This window comes from Zootoca vivipara, chromosome 3, assembly GCF_963506605.1.
Source record: "Zootoca vivipara chromosome 3, rZooViv1.1, whole genome shotgun sequence".
Taxonomy (NCBI): domain Eukaryota; kingdom Metazoa; phylum Chordata; class Lepidosauria; order Squamata; family Lacertidae; genus Zootoca; species Zootoca vivipara.
This window is the reverse complement of record NC_083278.1, coordinates 86,950,206-86,969,578: the sequence shown is the minus strand read 5'-3', so window position 1 is coordinate 86,969,578 and position 19,373 is coordinate 86,950,206. Positions and strand designations below refer to the sequence as shown.

Below are 19,373 nucleotides of genomic sequence, written 5' to 3'. Positions count from 1 at the left end.
TTGCTTGTGATTTGCTCTTATCTGTGCTTTTTAAAGCCTTGCTAAAGCCCGTTTTGCATTTAATTTTACACATTTTTCATCTCAGAGGTGTATTCTCCACTTATATTTGCTCTGAATGCTCCAGTTTATCTAAACCAACTCTTTTACAGTGTTTCATGTGGCTTTTGTATTATATTTTGTATCATATTTTGTATGAGGTAATTTTGTATTACCTCAATGTGGGACAACAAAAGGAGCAGCTGCTGTATGGCCAGTAAGCTATGTTGAAGGACTCAAACTGCGGGACTCATGTCAGATGAAGGAAGGTTGTCTCCACTTGGCTGCTGCCTGTTTCTGACTCCTATCCTCCACTCAATTAACTCTCCCATTATTAAGAATAGATTGGTACACCATACCACTAAAAAAAGTTAATTATTTAGAAGAACAAAAAAGAAACAAAACACAGAAAATGTTGCTCCCCATATAAAATATTATCCCCATTGATTTTTGAGCTGGAGTATGTAGTTGACCGAAAAACTTTTTTTTTACTTTTAATGTATTTTAATTCAATAATCTGCAAGCATTGCACCATCTCAAAAATATTGCAAGCATTGCACCATCTCAGTAACGACACTCCTAGTTGTCTCTTTGAACTGCTCTTTCCCCTTTAGAAGTATTGATTTAGCTGTATGTCAGTTGATCGAGATTTACAGTGCAATCCAGACATTAACTCCGAAGTCTCACTGATCCGGATAAGTGTCCAAATAAGTGTGCATAGGCTCGCTGCCGTAAATGATTACGTACTCGATTGACACTTGTGCATTTAATTAAGCAAAGCTTCTTTGCTCAGATGACAACCGTACAGACTCCCCGCCCCATTCATTAGAAATTTATAATTCTATCATGCTACACCTAATAAGTAGGTATTCTGAGCATCCACAGGAACGCTGAAGGCTGCAGACGCTGGGAGACATGTGGGCAGCCATGTGGCGCTAGATCGGCGCACGGCATAGACGTCACGCTTGCGCTCCCTCTCCCCTAAGGGACTACAGTCTCATTGACCTATAGTAAAACGTCCGCTTCCATTTGCAGCAGATAAAATCCTCCATTTACGGGGCATGAGGGGTATAAAAATATAAAGAGTAATATCCAAACTGAATAATTAAAATATGTGCACTTATGAACACAGCGGGCGGGTTTAAAGGCTCTCTTCAATTTCTTGGAGAGGAAGCTGGGCTGGGGTATACATTCAATAAATGAGCAAGTACAAAAGAAGCCAGACGACCATGACTTTTTGTTTTCCTGATACAGCAGCTTTGTTTAAATGCCTACGAAAGGCAGAAATCAACGAAGATGCAGGAATGAGCCTGCTGAACCTGTGGCCGCTCGAGCTGCCTCGATTTGGAAGACTGCAAGAGTGCCATTTACAGGCTTCTGTTTGCTGCGGGGGGTTGCTAGCACTGTTTTCTCCATTTAAAAAGAAGAACAGGTACAGCCTTCCCTATCACAGAAACCCAGTAGTGCGCCTCTTGAGTTTTTCTTTTTAAAGGGGGGGGGGGCACAATTATTTACTGTAACCCAGCCTGCTTCGTTTCACAATACGCGTTTCCGCTCTCTGGCCCCGCCCCTCTAGGAGTCTAATCAGAACCGGAGGTGGGAGCCGCGCGGAGTTCCGTTTGCTTTCCCCTTCCCTTTGACACCTCCTTGAGCGGTTCTGTCCGGATGCCTGCAAGTCTCCTACTTGAAGCCATCCATCCGCACTTTCACCGACGTCCGCAGGATCCACGGTGGCTCATGCCCCGCGGTGCGTAGCGATACAAGCCGCCGTCCGGCCCGGGCGCTGCAAACCCTGCGGTGGCCGTCGGAGAGAACTAGAGGAGGAGAGGGTCCGCGGGGCACCTTGCCCAGGAAGAGGCAGCCGTTTATAAAAGTGACGATGAGGTGCTGGCGCCTCGGGAGCCTGCTGGAGCTGCGCGCTTTGAGCTGGGAGAGTCGGGCTGCTCTCGCGGGCAAGGCGAGACGGCAGCAGCCGCGGCCGCCCTCGAGGGACACGCTGGGCTTCCAGGGTGTCGCTCCAGAGACCTGTAGCGCCCACCCGAGGGAGCTGCAAGGGGCGCCGCTGTTGCGCGCGGGGAACGGCTCCCTAGGCTCGAGCCGCAGAGCGCTTTCTACCTCCGCTGGGGACAAGGATGGACGGGACGAGCCCGAGGGACCGCCGGCCGGTTCTGCTGTGGCTCCGCGGCCGGCGGCCGCTCGGAGGCGCGCGTGGCATAGGTCGCTCTCTCCCTCGGAGAGGCTGAGCCAGCTGGTGCACGGGGAGCACCTTTCCCCGCACGTTGCGGAGGAATCCTCCTCCCCTCCTTTCGCCGATGTCCTTCCCCAGGAGGAACCCCAGCGGGATCGGGACTCTCCCTCCGAGGAGCTCCGGGACGCGCCTTCCAAAAACGCGCCCTTCCAGGTCGGGGATCTGTTCCTAGTGGAGTGCCGCCGGAGGCGCGACACAGAGTTCAAGAAACTGTGTAAACTCGCCGCCGCCGGAGTGCTGACGAGCACCTGGGGGGCGGTGAAGTACGCCGACATCGTGGGCAAGCTCCCCGGGCAGATGTTCCGGACGTCCACGGGCCACACGTTTCTGATTCGGAGGCCTTCGCTGGAAGAGTTTGTGTTGCTGATGGAGAGAGGACCCACCATCTCGTATCCCAAGGTGGGAGAGCTTTGCCGCCGCCCCCAAGCTGTCGTTGGACTCCCGCTCCCATCAACCTCAGTCAACGTGGCCAATGGGCAGGGATGGCGGGAGTTGTAATTCCAGGGACAGCCGGGTTGATCCAGCAATGGCGATGGAGGCGCCTAAGGGGGAACCTGATGATGGCTTGCACCACTTTTCTCCGATGGCTCCCGGAATTAAGGTTACTAGTACAGTACAGTACTGTAGTTGCAAAATCTAAGTGATGAATGGGGTTTCAGGTCAGATGGCAGGTCCCAGAACAAAGGCCAGTGAGAGAGAGAGAAACCCGAAGCACTGATTGCCCTCCCCTGGTTTTGGGGCAGTAAATCTAGAGATTTCCTATCTTAAGTCACCACCGCCATTAGGTTCAGAATCTAAAATTACCTAATAGCCCCACTGTTTGAAAGGTTTACTAAGATATATAAGTGAAACAATTTGAACACTGTAAAATGGTATATAAGTGCTAAATAGTACAGTGGTGCCTCGCTAGACGAAATTAATTCGTTCCACGGGTCAATTCGTGAAACGAAATTTTCGTCTAGCGAGTCCCGGTTTTCCATAGGAATGCATTGAAACTTAATCAATGCGTTCCTATGGGCTCCGGGGGACTGGCGGCAGGGAAGGCAGGCAGGCAGGCGCTTGCTCCCCTGCCTGCCTGCCTTCCCCACTGCCTGTCACACGAAGATCAGCAGGCGCTGCTTGCGGGGCTTGTCAACCCCAGCAAACGGCGCCCGCCGATCTTCGGCTCTGTCCCCCGATGCGCTACGGCTCAGGGAAGCAGGCAGGGAGATGGCAACAGCCCGCAGCTTCCCGGGCTGTTGCCATCTCCCTGCCTGCTTCCCCAAGCTGAAGCGCCCGGGCAAGCCCGACACAGCGGGGAATCCCGCCTGTCACACAGCGGGGATCGTAGGGGCTTCTCAAGCCCCTACGATCCCCACTGTGTGTCGGACGGGATGTGGGGGGGGACGCAGGAAAAATCCTGTGTTTCCCCCGCATCCCGCTTGTCACACAGCGGGTATCGTAGGGCGCTTGAGAAGCCCCTACGATCCCCGCTGTGTGTCGGATGGGATGTGGGGGGAACGCAGAATTTTTCTTGCGTCCCCCCCCCATCCTGCCTGTCACACAGTGGGGATCGTAGGGGCCTGCCTCCCCCGACATGGAGTGCGGCTTCAGAGGTGTCCGAAACCGCACTCCATGCCGGCTGTGCGCGGCAAGACACGGTGGCCTTGCCTGCCTCCCCCGACATGGAGCGCGGCTTCGGAGGTTTCTGAAACCACGCTCCATGCCGGCTGTGCGCGGCAAGACGCGGCGGCGGGGGGACGTTCCCCCGCCGCCGCGTCTTGCCTGCCTCCCCCGGCACTGAATGCAACTTCGGAGACCTCCGAAGTTGCGTTCAGTGCCGGCGGAACACAAAGGGGAACCAGCTGCAGCAGGGAAAGAAGGCAAAGGGAGATCAGCTGAGAGGCGGTGACAGCTGTCAGCGCCTCTCAGCTGAGCTTCCTTTGCCTTCTTCCCTTGCTGTAGCTGGTTCCCCTTTCGCTAGATGAATGCCCTGATTTTCTGATCAGAGGTTTTTATGGCCACGCTTCGCAGGACGAAGCAGTGGCCATAGAAAATCTCGTCGTATAGCGAGGCAACCTCCGATCAGAAAATCCTTTCGTTAAGCGGAATTTTCGTCTAGCAGGGCATTCGTCTAGAGACGCACCACTGTATTCTTATTTCCCCAGAAGTCGTAGCCAGCAGTTATAAATTTGCTTACAAAGCACAAATTTGCTATAGAGCACAAGGGCGGAGCTAAACATGTATGTTCTTTCCTCTTTTAACATGTAGGATATTAATGCAATGCTGCTGCTAATGGACGTCAGTCAAGGCGACACAGTGCTGGAAGCGGGTTCTGGGTCTGGTGGTATGAGTCTATTTCTATCACGAGCAGGTAAAATATTGTCTGTTGACAGAATCTTAGCTCTCCCACACATTTTAAGAACACAGGAACCTGTCTTGTATCGGGTCAGATTGCTTGCCTGCCTAGCCCAATATTGCTTACTCTGACTGGCAGTGGCTTTCCAGGGTTCCTCATCTTATGCTATACAGTATGTCGCTTTTAATTGGTATGCTTAGGGTTTAAACTCAAACCTTCTGTATGCAAAATGTGCTCTATCATTGTCCCTCCCTCTTGTCATTATCATGCCCTGAATTACTCTAATTTATTCAAATTCAATCCTATGTGCTGGGAACTTTAGCTGCTTTCCAGAAAATGGCAGAACTCTCATTTCATCACAGAGCCTCTTTGGGCACCTTGAGCTGATTCTAACACTGGAGACTAAATGTGAGAATCAAGTCTTGGTGTACCGTCCCCTCCTTTAAAATTACATCCTGCCTTTCACTAAGAAATGCAAGGTGCTGTACATTATTATTATTAATTGAATTTATATACTGCCCTATACCTGGAGGTCTCAAACATGGGGCTATGCCATTTTTTAAAACCACAAAAACTCAGGAAAGTGCATTGGACTAAGTGAGTGATTAGCTCAAGGGAGTCAATGTGCTACCTTCCTGATGTTGTTGGACTGCAAGTCCCGGTCATCACTGACCATGCTGATTGGGGCTGATGGGAGTTGTAATCCAAAAACATAAGGAATAATTTATTGGCCAAGTACCAAGCATACTTGGAATTTTGCTTCGACATTGCAATGTAAAAAACATACCTCATACAAACACTATTCCGCTCACAATGGGCACCAGGAATAACTTTAGACTAGCCTTAGGTTGCCCAGTCAGCATCACAGCTGCTTGTAGATTTAATCATGGGCCTTCCTGTTCCAGGCCAGGACCAGCACTCTGGTAACTATACCTAACTGTTATTACAAAGTAATTGCATAAATGTGCAGACATACTTCTGTGACCAATACAATCTCCTATCTTGAACTGCAGTTCCTTCCTTGCATTGTTTATTCTGTTATCGCCAGGTTGAGCACTGCTTTCCTTTCAGGTGAAGACATCCAATTCCTCAGTCTGGCTTGGAGACCTATAGCAGATATCCACAGTAATGTCTATTAGGTCATATTTGCCATCCTGTATTAAGAGCTCAACTTCTTCTTGCTTGTTTCCCATCCTCTGTGTATTTGTGTAGAAACAACTGAAACCACGAGTCATTCTTCCACAAACTGCTGCCTCTGTCCCACTCTGTTACTTGCTGCCGCCACAAGTCTCTTCCTTCTCGGCAGGTGTATAGGAATTTGCCTTATACCAAGTCAGACCCTTGGGCCATATAAGCTCAGTATTGTCTGCACTGATTGGCAGCAGGCCTTGCGAGTTTCAGGCAGGAGTGTTTCTCAGCCCTAACTGGAGATGCCAGGGATAGAATCCAGGAACTTCTGCGTGCAAAGCAGATGCTCCACCACTGAGCTATGGCCCTTCCGCTAAAGCACATTGCAATGCTGTATGCTACAGCTTAAAATTTGGTAGCTCCTGAAAACAGCCAGTGGGGGATAAGCAATGACTCTAGGAGGTGAGTGCCATAATAGTATTGCAATTTTATATTGTAAACTGCGCTGTGATCCTTGGATCAAAGGCAGTATAGAAATGTTAATAAATAATAATAATAATGCCCTACTGCCATGTAAGCTTATAGCCCTGTTAGCCATTATGCTCTGAGTGGTGGTAATATTAGGAAATAAGTTATCATATCTGGTAGGCTAGTGTTTCATTTCCTGTGTCATTTATTCAACTGCAGAAATGAAGAGAGCAGTAACTAATTTTGGTTCTATTTTATTTGTTTTCAGCTGGGCCACAAGGACGTGTTGTAAGTTATGAAGTCCGGAAAGACCATTACAGAGTGGCGAAAAAGAATTTTAAGAGGTGGTGTGATGCATGGAAAATAAGTCATCCTTTAGAGTGGCCAGATAATGTGGATTTCATTAATGAAGACATTTTAACAGCAGCTGAGGCTTTGAAAAATATAACATTTGATGCAGTAAGTATCTTTAAAAAAACAACAATCAAGAAACAAAACGGGCACCCTGTTTCTGGAATTATCACATCACATCTCCCCCTGAGAAAAGAGAGAGATGAGAAAAATGGATTGATCTTTTTTCAAAGCTAGACAGCAAGTACTTAGTAGTGGTATATTTAGGGAGCAAAAAGCTGATGTAAAGGAAGCCGGTTTAAGTTAGTATAAAGTTACACTAGATTCAAACTTTATTCAGCAGTGGTGTTACTGCTGGTCTAATATCCTCATAGATTTGCACATAAAACACATCTTTTATATTCTCCTTTAAAGTTTTTAAAAACAGAGTAAGTTCTGTTCTCCAACCTAATTCATTCTTTGAAACAGTGAGTACAACGAGCCTTCTGTGCTGCCCATAGTTCTCCATTAGAAAGAAACTTGTGGGGTTTTTTTATTGAAATCCTGATCATTTCTGCTTCAGTTTTTAGCTGTGTTTTTTGGTGGTGGTGGTGGGAGGGCAGTTACTTCTAGTGAGTACAGAGAAAATATATTGAGATTTCAGTGTTTGCTGGAAGGCAAATAAAAATAATACTATTGTTACTGTTAGTATTAATGGTGATGCTGTTTTGTATTATTGCAACTCACCATGACTTTTCCATTACCTTGATCACTTTCTTTTCATCTTTTAATATAATTTATCCAAATTAATATTCTAATATTCTCATAGATTTGCACAGAAAACACATCCTTTATATTCTCCTTTAAAGTTTTTTAAAAATGTATGTTTCTTCCATAGATAGCTTTGGATATGCTTGAGCCCGAGAACGTTTTATCTGTGGTTATTCCAAATCTTAAAATGGGGGGCGTTTGTGCAGTATACCTTGCAAAGTAAGTATTGATCCTGCCTATTTACATGCTCCTTTCTGCTACATTGAGTGATAGCTTCATGCAGTTTATTTATAAATGGTCTTAAAGATTATTATAAAGTACATTTATCCTACCTGCAGATTTCCAAAACACTGTAATAACTGACTGACACAATTATCTTGGTCCAATATACTGTTATTTATAGTGGACTGAGACTGAACCTTCCTCCTCGTCCTCCCTCCTTTTCCTACCCCCCTTTGCATATCAAGCTTCAATGAAAAGAATGTAGTTTATTAAAACAGCATCCTGTGGCATCCAAACTGGGGAAACTATGACTTAACAAACTGCAATATATTCCTCTAAGCTGGGCACCCAAGAAGGGAAAATACAGATCTAAGGCTCTTTCTTAAAGTTGTTTTGACTGAGATCATTGCATCTGATCTGGTTTTAGTATAAATGTTATTGTAATAGACTTTTGATATGCTGCCTTGTGTGCTTCTAAGCTGAAGGGGAAAGGCAAAATATTAATGTTTAGATAGCATCGGGGCTAGTCAGTTACATCATCAGTGTTTCCTAGCTCCTAATAAGTGATAACTGATGGCTGTCATGTTTTATAGTCTCGTTGCTTTTTGTAGTTCAGGCAAGAGAGCTAGTTTAGTAAAAATTTAAATATGGCTCTTTAACCAAGTGAAATACTGCAGTCCTGTGCACACTTACTTGGAAGTAGGACTAACCTCTGAGTAAATAGGCATAGGATAGGTTTACAGTACAAACTCCCTGGGCCTGAATGGGGTAACTGTGCCCCTGAAGGACCAGGTGCGCAGCCTGGGAGTCATTCTGGACTCACAGCTGTCCATGGAGGCACAGGTCAACTCCGTGTCCAGGGCCAGCTGTCTATCAGCTCCATCTGGTATGCAGGCTGAGACCCTACCTGCCTGCAGACTGTCTCGCCAGAGTGGTGCATGCTCTAGTTATCTCCCACTTGGACTACTGCAATGAGCTCTACGTGGGGCTACCTTTGAAGGTGACCCGAAAACTACAACTAATCCAGAATGCGGCAGCAAGACTGGTGACTGGGAGCGGCCGCCGAGACCATATAACACCGGTCTTGAAAGATCTACATTAGCTCCCAGTACGTTTCCGAGCACAGTTCAAAGTGTTGGTGCTGACCTTTAAAGCCCTAAATGGCCTCGGTCCAGTATACCTGAAGGAGCGTCTCCACCCCCATCGTTCTGCCCAGACACCAAGGGCCTTCTGGCGGTTCCCTTGTTGCGAGAAGCCAAGTTGCAGGGAACCAGGCAGAGGGCCTTCTCGGTAGTGGCGCCCGCCCTGTGGAACGCCCTCCCATCAGATGTCAAAGAGAAAAACAGCTACCAGATTTTTAGAAGACATCTGAAGGCAGCCCTGTTTAGGGAGGCTTTTAATGTTTAATAGATTATTTTATTTCATTTTTCTGTTGGAAGCCGCCCAGAGTGGCTGGGGAAACCCAGCCAGATGGGCGGGGTATAAATAATAAATTATTATTATTATTAATATTATTATTATTATATGCATGTCTGTAGATTTATTCACTGGCAATAAATATTATTTGAATTCTTCTACGAGTATCACCCAGGTTATTGATCTGGTGGAAGCCATCCGGACCAGCAAGATAAACCTTTTTTGTGAAAGGATAGTTGAGGTGACACACAGAGATTGGATAGTCCTCCCAGCTTCATGGAAAATTGGTGGCATTTTCCACAATATTAACTCCAAGCAGAACATGAACAATGAATCACCTTGCCATGATGAAAATGAGGAGATTCCTGCTGAACAGAACAAAGAAGATGATGGTATGGAACAAGTTCTATTTAGATCTTGTTTTGTGGCAGTCACGAGAATGTTGCAGTCCCACATGCTGTGTCGAGATGTGAACCTTCATGTAAAATGCAGCCTGAGCTGACCACTAGCAGACTGTTGCTGGGCACGCAATCTGCTACTGTACTTTTGTCCATAAGGGCCTGGTATTGGATTCTTCTTCATGATGGTGATATTTAGTGTTGAGCAAGTGAAATTTCCCTTCCTCTCCTCTGTCCTGCAGCCTATATGGGCCCCCCAAATCTGCTCCAGGGAATCACCCAGATCTCTGGAGCATATCTGGGGGGCTGCAGAAGGGAGGAGAGTAGAAATCTGTTTCACTCGTGAACGGGCACAACTGAATATTTTCCATAGAGATTTCTAGCCTACCTTTCTAGTCCCTTTACCACTATTGTCTTTGAGGAATGAGGACATATGAGAGAGCAAAGATCTATCTAGAGAAAAGAAAGCGAGAAGGGGTTTTCCAGAAGTGGGAGGGAGAGAAACAACATATGGGTTCAACGTGGAAAAGAATGTCCTGAGGTAGAATTATTTAAAGCAGAAATTAGAATTAAGAGTGTTGCGGAACAGTTTTCTAAATTTTATTTTAACAGGTCTCGTATCTGATGAGACAAAACCACCATATATTGCTAGACCTTACCCTTGGCAAGTGGGGCACACAGGTGAGAATGGCTTGGCAAATATTTTATACGATATACATTTATTACTACTATTAAAATGGAATTAATGAATAAATACTTATGCTTTCAGACTACTTATGTGTTGTATGACTAATGCTGATGTTTTATTTTCCTTCCAAACTAGCGTTTCTTGTCAAGCTGCGGAAATTTAACCCGGCATATCCAAATACTACTTGGAATGGTATATGCTAATTTGAAGATTGCACTTCACCAGGATTAAAATTGTAAATTATATCATTGTTGTTTATGCAATTTAGGAATCCACAACTTTGATTTATGTTGACAATATTTTTGATACTAAAAGTTTCAGTGAAATATAAAACTTAAAAGAATAAAACATATATTGTGAGATGTATTTCCTTCAGACAATTAATTGTGCTTCCTGATAATTTCTAAAGTTGTTGGCTGAAATGTGGTTTTTTTTATTCTTCATTTCCAGTAAACCAGGCCATGGCTTTATCTTGACATGTGCAGCTACTTTTTCTTCCTTTGTTGGATAGATGTTTGCAATCTATGAAAAATTAAGGAAGAAATTCAAATTGAATATGGGGATTACACTGCAGTTTGTCCCAGGTAATGTGACATGCTTATTGTGTTCTATAGGATGGGTTACACTTATAGGAGCAATGGATAATTAATGTAGGATGAAAAATATCTGTTCTCCATCTATAAACAAAGAAAAGGTTGTAAAATGGCTTGCCAATGAAATGCTATGCTTTTTCAGGAGCCATCTGTTGTTCTTCCCTACAGCTGGGTAGTTGAATCCTTACTTAGTAACTCTGCTGTATTGCCCCACATACTCACTATGAGTGACAGATGCTACTTCATTGCCAACTGCTGAGTTCATCCCATCATTTGTACATAAAGAACTGACAAATCAGGATCCTCTTACAGCAGTGCTTTTATACTAACAACAGAAGGTGTCACCCTACATTTGTTTAGCACTATAAACATAAATCTGAATTAAAGGAGTCACCAAGAAGTCAATGAAGAGGAGTGTAAAATTGCTGTCTTACTAGAGGGGATCGCTTTAAAGCAAAAAGTTGATCACTTTTGATAGACACTGCTTGATTACTCCATGTACTACATATCTTACCATGCAGTTAGGTTCCAGGGACAGTGTTCATCATTTTTTTTATTTTAAAAAAAGTATATCCAGAAAAAAACATGCTTTTCACATTTCTTTTCACATTCCCAGCACTACCGTTTGTAGGAGAATCAGTTTCGCTTTTAATTGAACTTACAAAACTCGGCTCATATTTGATGTAATTTGCTGGAAAACTGAGTTGAGTGGCTTTGAGAAGGGGCTATAAAGTAGCTAGGCTTAGATTTTTCTTCTAGTTCATTTTACAAAAAGCTATCATTAACCAAATTCACAATTTAGAAGGGAAAAGAAGCATTCTATAAATGACTGAGAAGGAGAGATAGAAGAATCATAAGGACCAGGGACAGAGAGAAGCCTCCATCCAGGAAAAAGCTGGAATGCGAACACCAGCACCAAAGGATGCAGGTGTGAGCAAAAGCTTCTGCCCAGAATTGTGATTTATACACACACTAAGACAATGGTTTTTCTCCTTCAAGGAGGCTGTAAGTAACTATGACCCACCTACGAGGCTTAAAGGATGTAGATTCAACCTATACACCAATAGCAATGACATTGCTGAGAATATCGAGTATACCTAAGCAAGTTAAATCAAGGGTACTGACTTCTGAGTGACATACCGGTAGCTAGGGTTGGGCTGTGAAGGTAGCATAAAAAAATTACTTCAGCATTTACCATACCATACCTTACCTTGTGAATAACAGTGCAGAGATGGCTCAGGTATTTTATCAGCTGGAAGAGAGTCCTGCAATCCCTGAGGTATATGTTGTTCCATCATTTCCAGTGTGCCATTGGAGGAAGAGGAGGATAATCCCAGCCGTATATATCTTGTCTTTTTCCCACAAAGCAAACAGTCTGTAGGTGTGGCATTAGGTCCTCGAGGAAACTGTACTCCATCTCTGCTATTGTTTCTTGTAGCTCCACTATGATGAATAGAACGCTCCCGCTGCCATATATAATGTGTCGAAGCTATAGCCATTACCTATGTTTAAAAAAACCAAAAAACTGAAATGGAGCTGTTATCAGAACAAACAAGCAAATAATGCATAAAAAACACAAAGGATCATTAGTCGGTGTTGTTTGCTTTCTTAATTGCTAGTGAAACAGTTACAGAGCAGGGAACAGGAATGAGCTGTTATTTATTGGACTACTTTTTAAGATCCTGAAGAAACCACTTTCCCACTTCTGGGAATGTTAATTAGGCCTAGCTTTGAACAAAAACACATTTTTTCAGTTACTAATACAGCTATTCAGGTACACAAAAGATTTAATAAGTTACACATAATTAAAGATGTTTCTTTTTTCAAATTTTTATTATCTATTTTAATACATGTATAAACAATATGTGACTTGATAAATACAGTAATGTAACACTTGATAGATAATACTAATACATTAGTATTTTTACATGCACATTTGGTTCACCATTGAACTTCTATGAAAATGAAACACAGCTCCTGTCTTGAATTGTGGGGAAAGCAGACTACTGTACAACTTTACATCCCAAAAACCAGTGAACTATTCTGTAACAGAAAATCTCATTTGAGATAGTAAAGCTTCTAAGCCTATGGCTTCGGGTTTATGCATGAAGGAAGAAGATTTAAAGCTTCTATCCCTTGTTCATTTAAACTTCTTTTAATTTTTCGTCCAAACTTGTGAAACACGGGTTTAAAACCAGTAAATTTGAATCTCTTCACATATAAAGAGGTTGGGGGGGGCATGTGAATCCAAGACCCATTATTCTAAGAACAAACTACAGTTTTCCATTGTATCTGTACTAGGCCAATTTCTTAGTGGTGAAATTAGTTTTATGATGGGTAAAGCAGACAGGCAAAAGAACAGGGCTGTTGATCAAAGGCCTATTTGGTCTAGCATCCTGTTTCCCACACTGGCCAGCTAGGTATCTCTGGGAAATTCACAGAGAACCCCAAATATAGTTACTTTTCTTTGTAGGGGATCTGATGCATTGCAATTACCTCCATTGGTACTATGAACCTCTCCATTCTATGGTTATATTTTAATTTTCTCCCATTTTACTGAGTAAAAATCAGGGAGATTTTTTTTGTAAATGGGTTTACCATTGCCCTGCCCCAAACCAATTTTTTTATCCACAATCCTGATTACAGTATTCTACTAAGTAGCAACCCTTTTCACCTGAGTTTGATGGTAATCCATTAATGGGAAAGCTGGCTGTATGGTACCATAAAGGTCTTTTTCGGGAAGAAAAACAGCATTAGCATTTCCTCACTAATGGTCTGACTATATCCTCAATTCACATTAGTAATAAAAGCAAAGTATGCTGTTTAATAACTGCTTTATTGCACTTTGCATAGTTAGCCAAAAGTAAGTTCGCTGATTCTAAAGGTGCTTATTCCCAAATAAGTGTGAATACAACTACAGACTTGGTCAATTTTAATGTATTTTTTCTGTTTAATTTACCAGTGTAAACATTCTCTCTGAATGGTTTCATATTTTCCAATAATTTCTAATGTCATGATTTCTGATAAGGGAACCCCCTTTGTTGAAGGTAAATAATTTGTTGGAATGTTTTGAAAGCAAAGTATCAAACAGCAGTTAAATTGAGCCACTCATTATAACTGGGTGGATAATATTTGCAAACAGTTCCTTTATATAGCTTGGTGAAGAAACAGAAAGAGGCTTGTTACAAAACAGAATCTGCCTATTAAAATTCATTTGCTCTTTCTTGATGCATATAAAATATACCCGCCTTACCTCCTCACAGCAGCGTCTGCTTACAATAGCCCTATAATCCATCTTGCTCCAGAGTTCATCCCTTCGAATTAAGAAATCGGGGAAAAGCTTTCTCCAGGATTTCCCTAAAGCCCATGGGAATATCTCATATTTTGACTCTTCATCATCTTCTTCAACTGTATTTGCCAGGTACCTACAATGATGAGGACTATGACTCACTTAAATATGGTTTTGATCTCATATATATACTGCTAAGTCTTCTCCCTCCTCCTTTTCTTTGGAATTTATATACATTCCAAAGTGCTGAAAGTAATTTAGTTTGGACAAATGTTACCAAATGATTCTTAAGAAGGCTTTGTGCTGTGGTGGGCTTTTCTCCTTCAGCAGCCTTTATTGGGGGGGGGGCGACTTTTCAAATAAGGAGGATGCTTTGGGAGTCAAAGTCTTCTGCAGAAATCAATGACAGTTTAACAACTAATAAACTAGGTTCAACGGGTAATTTAACGTCTTGGCACCTGTATATTAATCTCCAACATGCTATAAGCCTTCAAGACCCCATCCTAAATAAAATAGATGGTGCAGCAAGGTTTATTTCTAACTTCACTGTTATCTCAAATAATAAACACTTAAGAAAACTCTAACACATTTTAATTGTAATCATAATATTTGAAAAATACTTACAGAGCTACAAAGAAATTTAGCCTGGTGTGTTCATTTATACTGTAGCCAGCCCGCTTGAAATAAACAAAAGTCATTGCCAAAAGGTACTGTTGGAAAAGGTAAATATCAATTTCTGGCTATTATTATTATTTCTTAAAATGACTAAACATTTCCCTAAAAAATATTTTCATCAATAGGGAAAAGCATATACTTCATTTTCATTAATTGAATCTGGCATTAACAGTATGGTCCTCATATTTTAGCTGCAATATATTAATGTGCAGTGAAAGTGGGATTGTGAGCATAACAACTAGTAGAAAATATATACTGGTAGTTGTATCCTCTGCCAAAGAGGCAGAATGGGGAGCCAAGGTCTGTGAATGGCTTCTTAACAAAGACCTATTTCTTAACAAGGGGGAAATAGGTCATACCTCCAAAAACATTTTCTAGTACATCTTGTATTCCATATATCTGACCAGAAAAACAGCAGAGATTCATGAAGTTCACAGTCTCAGCAGATTAAGTGTGATCAAACATTTTTGCAAGCAGAGTTTTTAAAAATGCCTTGCTCATCTAGGAAGCTGGTTCCACTGAATTCATTGGGAACTTCCTAGTAAACAATTTTATTTAATCAAAAGAGCTTTAAGCGAATCATGTTGTTTAAAACATCAACATAGGTATTAAGATAAATGGAACATGAGTTTAATCTGAAACAAATGTTTCAAAGGACAGCCTGCATATTATATGTGAACTGGAACCCAGCCTCCAGAGCTTCTAATTTTGGCTGCCTCAGACTGGAAAAACAGGGACTTATATTTGCATTTGTAAGATATGTACAGTTCAGAGGGCCACAATGGGTAGTATTCAATGATTCCCCCTTCTCTTCTGCATGTGCCCTATGCCATCCACAAATCTGCTCTGGTCTCTGGAGGATTGGAGGAACTCCCAGAACAAATTAGAGAGCATGTGAAGGGAGGAGAGAGGGAGGCCATTCCATTGCACAGGAAGAAATTATGCTGAGGGAATGATCTGCTGAGCACAAGACTGAATACAACCCCAAATGCGTGGGCCTGTAATTGAAACAAAATCCTCCATTTTCTCACCCTTAAAGTTTCACAGACTTTCAAGACAACACCCAGTTTTACCTTGTCTGAAATTTTACAGCAACAATCCATCCACAAGAAATCTTGAATTAAGTCATCATCTGTAAAATAAGCCAGCTGTGACATATACAATTATTTGCAAAGCTCAAGAAGCATTAACTCAAGACAATCCTTTTAACAAATTAAAATAATTTGCTCTTCCCCTTCCAGGCAAATGGAAGCAGAACTGTTTCTCACCTAGAGAATTACTTGCAAGAACATTTGAGCGCAGAGGTTATTCTGACCAGGCTGCTTTCAGATGGGAGTTTATTGTGTGATGGGTAATCCTCATGCATGCAATTTTTTTACATCGTAGCAACATGTCAGCACATATTCCCTGTCCCACACCTTTAGTCTACATTTACTGTACTTTTCTGGGGGGAATCCAGTAAGTTTTTTTTTAATGCAATGACTCATCTGTGTTACTACAATATTAAGACCCCATCTGGAGGCATATTAAATTAACAGATTCAATAGAAGCACTATCTCCATTCTCACCCTCCCCTGCTGTGCCCTAGACTCCCCCTAAATGTTCTCTGAAGGGTGCCCCAACATTCTGGAGCAGATTTAGAAGGGGGTCATTCTGCAGAGCAAGGGGTACAAGTGTGTGCCAAAAATTCTCTCCCTCATCATTACACTGACTTTTTCTTCCATCTACAAAGACATCTGTAGGCAATCAGTACTGGATACTACCCAATAGTCTGGTTTATAGTACATTATGCATGCCAGTATCTCATGATGCCCTTCATGATGTAGTGAAGTCAGCCTTGAGTATGACTCAGTGAGATACAGTTTTAAGCTCCCATATACCGCTTGTAGGTTATAGGCTAATTTCAGATTAGTCATGACGAAATGACTAGTCCATCTCACAAAAAAGCATTTTGGACAAAACTGCTTTTGAATGTGAAGTTCTACACCAGACTTCCTCAACCTTGGCCCTCCAGATGTTTTTGGCCTACAACTCCCATGATCCCTAGCTAGCAGGACCAGTGGTCAGGGATGATGGGAATTGTAGTCTCAAAACATTTGGAGGGCCGAGGTTGAGGAAGCCTGTTCTACACACATATACTTGGTGCATTTTTCAAAATGATTTATAAAGGAACCTACCAAATAGCTTAAAGAAAGCTGTCATTTCCTGACGCTGAATTACAAGACGTGAACCTTTTGGCCGTTTTGACTTATTATTATTGTTTCCCCCATAGGTCTCCTGGCTATCTTGAAACTTTGGTCGTTTAAGAATAAGAGCTTTTTTTTGTTGATATGATCTGGATGCACTTGATTTTATACGAACAGTGACACTGGGAGGTGTCTGACAGCAGCTCTGATTATGTTTCATTTTTCTAGATGAAGTTACCTGTTAAAATAAAAAATTAATTACAGTATTAGCTGAATTGATAATGCATGAGAAAGGCATTAATCTCTCTTATCCAGTTTTACTTTTGGTATTATGAGAAATTTTATTTAATAGATTTTTATATTCTTTCCCATTAATTTTGATATTACTTCCTGCAAGTTATACTATGTAATAGTACTGTACAGGCATTAGCCCCACTTTTCCAAGCACTTGCTATCAGCAACTTTGCGGGTGTCAGAAATTTTACTTTCTGAAATATGGCAACCCTAAGATAGTGTAAATGGTACTACGGTATTTCATTCTTACAGCCAGGCCTTGCACCCCTTTTGACGTCACAAGCTTCCCTTTTCTACCTATAGGGGGAATGTCTTTAAAGTATTATTTTCTTACAACCAGCACCCATGACAGTTTGTGAGGTTAAGTATGGGAATACAGGAACCTGTGCACTTGGCAATTTGCCTTCTCTTCTTTATGGCGTTTCTCCTTTCTGCTTCACTCTACTTTGCCCCAGCCCCTTTCGCAAACCTACACAGCAAATAAAAATGGAGTGGCCCTGACCGACAGATCAGAGCAAGGTCTGACTGTTCCTGGGCAGAGTTACCAGGGTAGTCTATTTAAATTGGGTGAAAACGAATGCCCATGTTTATTGGATAGAATCTAAATATTCACATTTGAAAAATGATTAAATTGGTTATTCGCACACTGCAAAAACGTCACATAACAGTGACTCCTGAAAGCAGTTTCACGACATGCAAAGCTGGTAAACATGAACCATAGCGTTTGAATCTATTACTCCTGTGGGTCGTCCGTCGTCCCCCACCTTGCACACTTCCCCCTTAGATTCCTAAGGACTAGCAAAAGGGGAGGAATTTCAGCTTGCCTGACTCAACTGAGGTGTTCCTGCCCAAATATAACCTTTTCCCATTCACATACCATTTCGTGTGATGGAGCTGGACATTCCTTGCCAGTGTGCAGCAGGGGTCTGTATGTCCCACTCCTTGTACTAGTTTCCAGTGCTGGGGATTATCAGGGAAACTCATTATTGTTTTTTCCCCCCACCATTGCCTCCTCCCTGGAAAAAAACCACACCCCTCTATCTGAAAAGTACAAAACTTGGTTGCCCTCTTCCCCTCCAAAAACAAATGTTTGGGAAGCATAGAAACAATGAAGTGGTGTAGGCACAGGTGTCTGTCAACAGCATAAACGGAGCCTCACATGGAGATAAAAATCCTCACAGGGAGATCTCCACCCTTTCTGCACAACATCCCTTAATGGTGCTCCAACAGAGAACTGTGGGAGTGGAAGTGGGAATATGGCAAGATTTGCATTACCATTTTATATGAACCAGCTCCATTCGACCTTTTGGACCTTTCAGCGGGGGTGGGGGTGGGAGGAATAAAAGAGAGAGAGAGAGTCGGGGAAAAGCCATGTTATGTAAGCCACCTGCAAACACATATTATTATGATTATATTTAAAATGGCTGCCAGGAGCTGTGAGGATAGTGATAGCGGTCACATTTTCTGTTTTTTTTTTTAAAAAGCAAAACCACCCACAAACATCCTTTCATATAAAGGACATATCAAATGTGTTACCTTGTATCCTTCAGTGTCTATAAGTACTTCTGTGGATGCAATGCCCTCCTTTTTTGAGGGTACATATGTTTTGCTCCCCCCCCCAGGAGCAGGATCCTTTGGCCCAGAGGGTGGAGCTAGACACAGCTCTCCCCCTCTGGCCGAAGGATATCAGTGCCATTTATAAAGCAGCATTACAGTACTGCAGAATTTCCTCTACAAGAAACTACTTGTATCTTGTGCTTGTTTGGAGGAGAAGCCCTATCTGCTGTTATAAATAAAAGATTATCCCTGTCACCTTGCAGCTGCTCCTGCGGGGTTGACGGAGGCAGCAATGCTGTGAAGGGACAGAAAGTACTTAAGAGCGGCCTGTTGCTCCCTGAAAAGAAGCATTATAATTGTGGCATTCCCAAGAGAACTACAGTATCCAGATTTGTCATAGACAAAGGATTGACAAGATCAGCCCAGGCCTTTCGTTTCCCTTCATGAAAATCCATGAGCCAAAGACTGAACTAGGGTTTGTGGCTAGTAGCACCCGGAAACATGAGCTACCAGGAAAGCGCAACAGTTACCTCAGGTTATATGCAACCTGCATGGGGAAAGAAAACGGGCCGGATCACAACCTCTCGCCACAAATCAAAAAATCTCCTCAGACTGACATTTTCATTTGCTGTAAGAAGGGATCTCAGCATCGCCCAGGGCAAGGAGCCACCCCCACTACATCCAATCAGGACGCAGGCCCAAGAAGCCTTGGCCAATTAAAACGCAAGGGACTGAA

General features: G+C 42.8%; 2 protein-coding genes across 2 annotated transcripts; one reads left to right on the top strand and one right to left on the bottom strand.

Annotated features, from left to right (window-relative positions):
* Positions 1 to 1,658: 1,658 nt before the first annotated feature.
* On the top strand, positions 1,659 to 10,519 carry TRMT61B (tRNA methyltransferase 61B). Its single transcript, XM_035111496.2, has 7 exons — positions 1,659 to 2,683; positions 4,535 to 4,637; positions 6,487 to 6,677; positions 7,447 to 7,538; positions 9,123 to 9,349; positions 9,968 to 10,036; positions 10,179 to 10,519. Exons 1-7 carry the CDS (start codon positions 1,916 to 1,918, stop codon positions 10,244 to 10,246), a joined length of 1,518 nt encoding a protein of 505 aa, XP_034967387.1. The 5' UTR covers positions 1,659 to 1,915; the 3' UTR covers positions 10,247 to 10,519.
* On the bottom strand, positions 10,477 to 17,248 carry SPDYA (speedy/RINGO cell cycle regulator family member A). The gene is made up of 6 exons (XM_035111497.2): positions 16,778 to 17,248; positions 15,674 to 15,732; positions 14,550 to 14,635; positions 13,890 to 14,061; positions 11,832 to 12,138; positions 10,477 to 10,565 (listed from the first exon to the last, which is right to left on the bottom strand). Exons 1-6 carry the CDS (start codon positions 17,004 to 17,006, stop codon positions 10,477 to 10,479), a joined length of 942 nt encoding a protein of 313 aa, XP_034967388.1. The 5' UTR covers positions 17,007 to 17,248.
* Positions 17,249 to 19,373: the final 2,125 nt, after the last annotated feature.

Bases quoted from the DNA above. Each gene is read 5' to 3' on its own strand.
- SPDYA (XM_035111497.2), bottom strand. From the start codon at position 17,006: ATGAAACATAATCAGAGCTGCTGTCAGACACCTCCCAGTGTCACTGTT. The intron at 14,636-15,673 runs GTAAAACTGGGT...CTTTTCCAACAG, and splicing joins GCTGTAAAATTTCAGACAAG to TACCTTTTGGCAATGACTTT. The intron at 14,062-14,549 runs GTAAGTATTTTT...TCATCATTGTAG, and splicing joins CTAAATTTCTTTGTAGCTCT to GTACCTGGCAAATACAGTTG.
- TRMT61B (XM_035111496.2), top strand. From the start codon at position 1,916: ATGAGGTGCTGGCGCCTCGGGAGCCTGCTGGAGCTGCGCGCTTTGAGC. The intron at 6,678-7,446 runs GTAAGTATCTTT...TTTCTTCCATAG, and splicing joins AAAATATAACATTTGATGCA to ATAGCTTTGGATATGCTTGA. The intron at 7,539-9,122 runs GTAAGTATTGAT...TTCTTCTACGAG, and splicing joins TGTGCAGTATACCTTGCAAA to TATCACCCAGGTTATTGATC.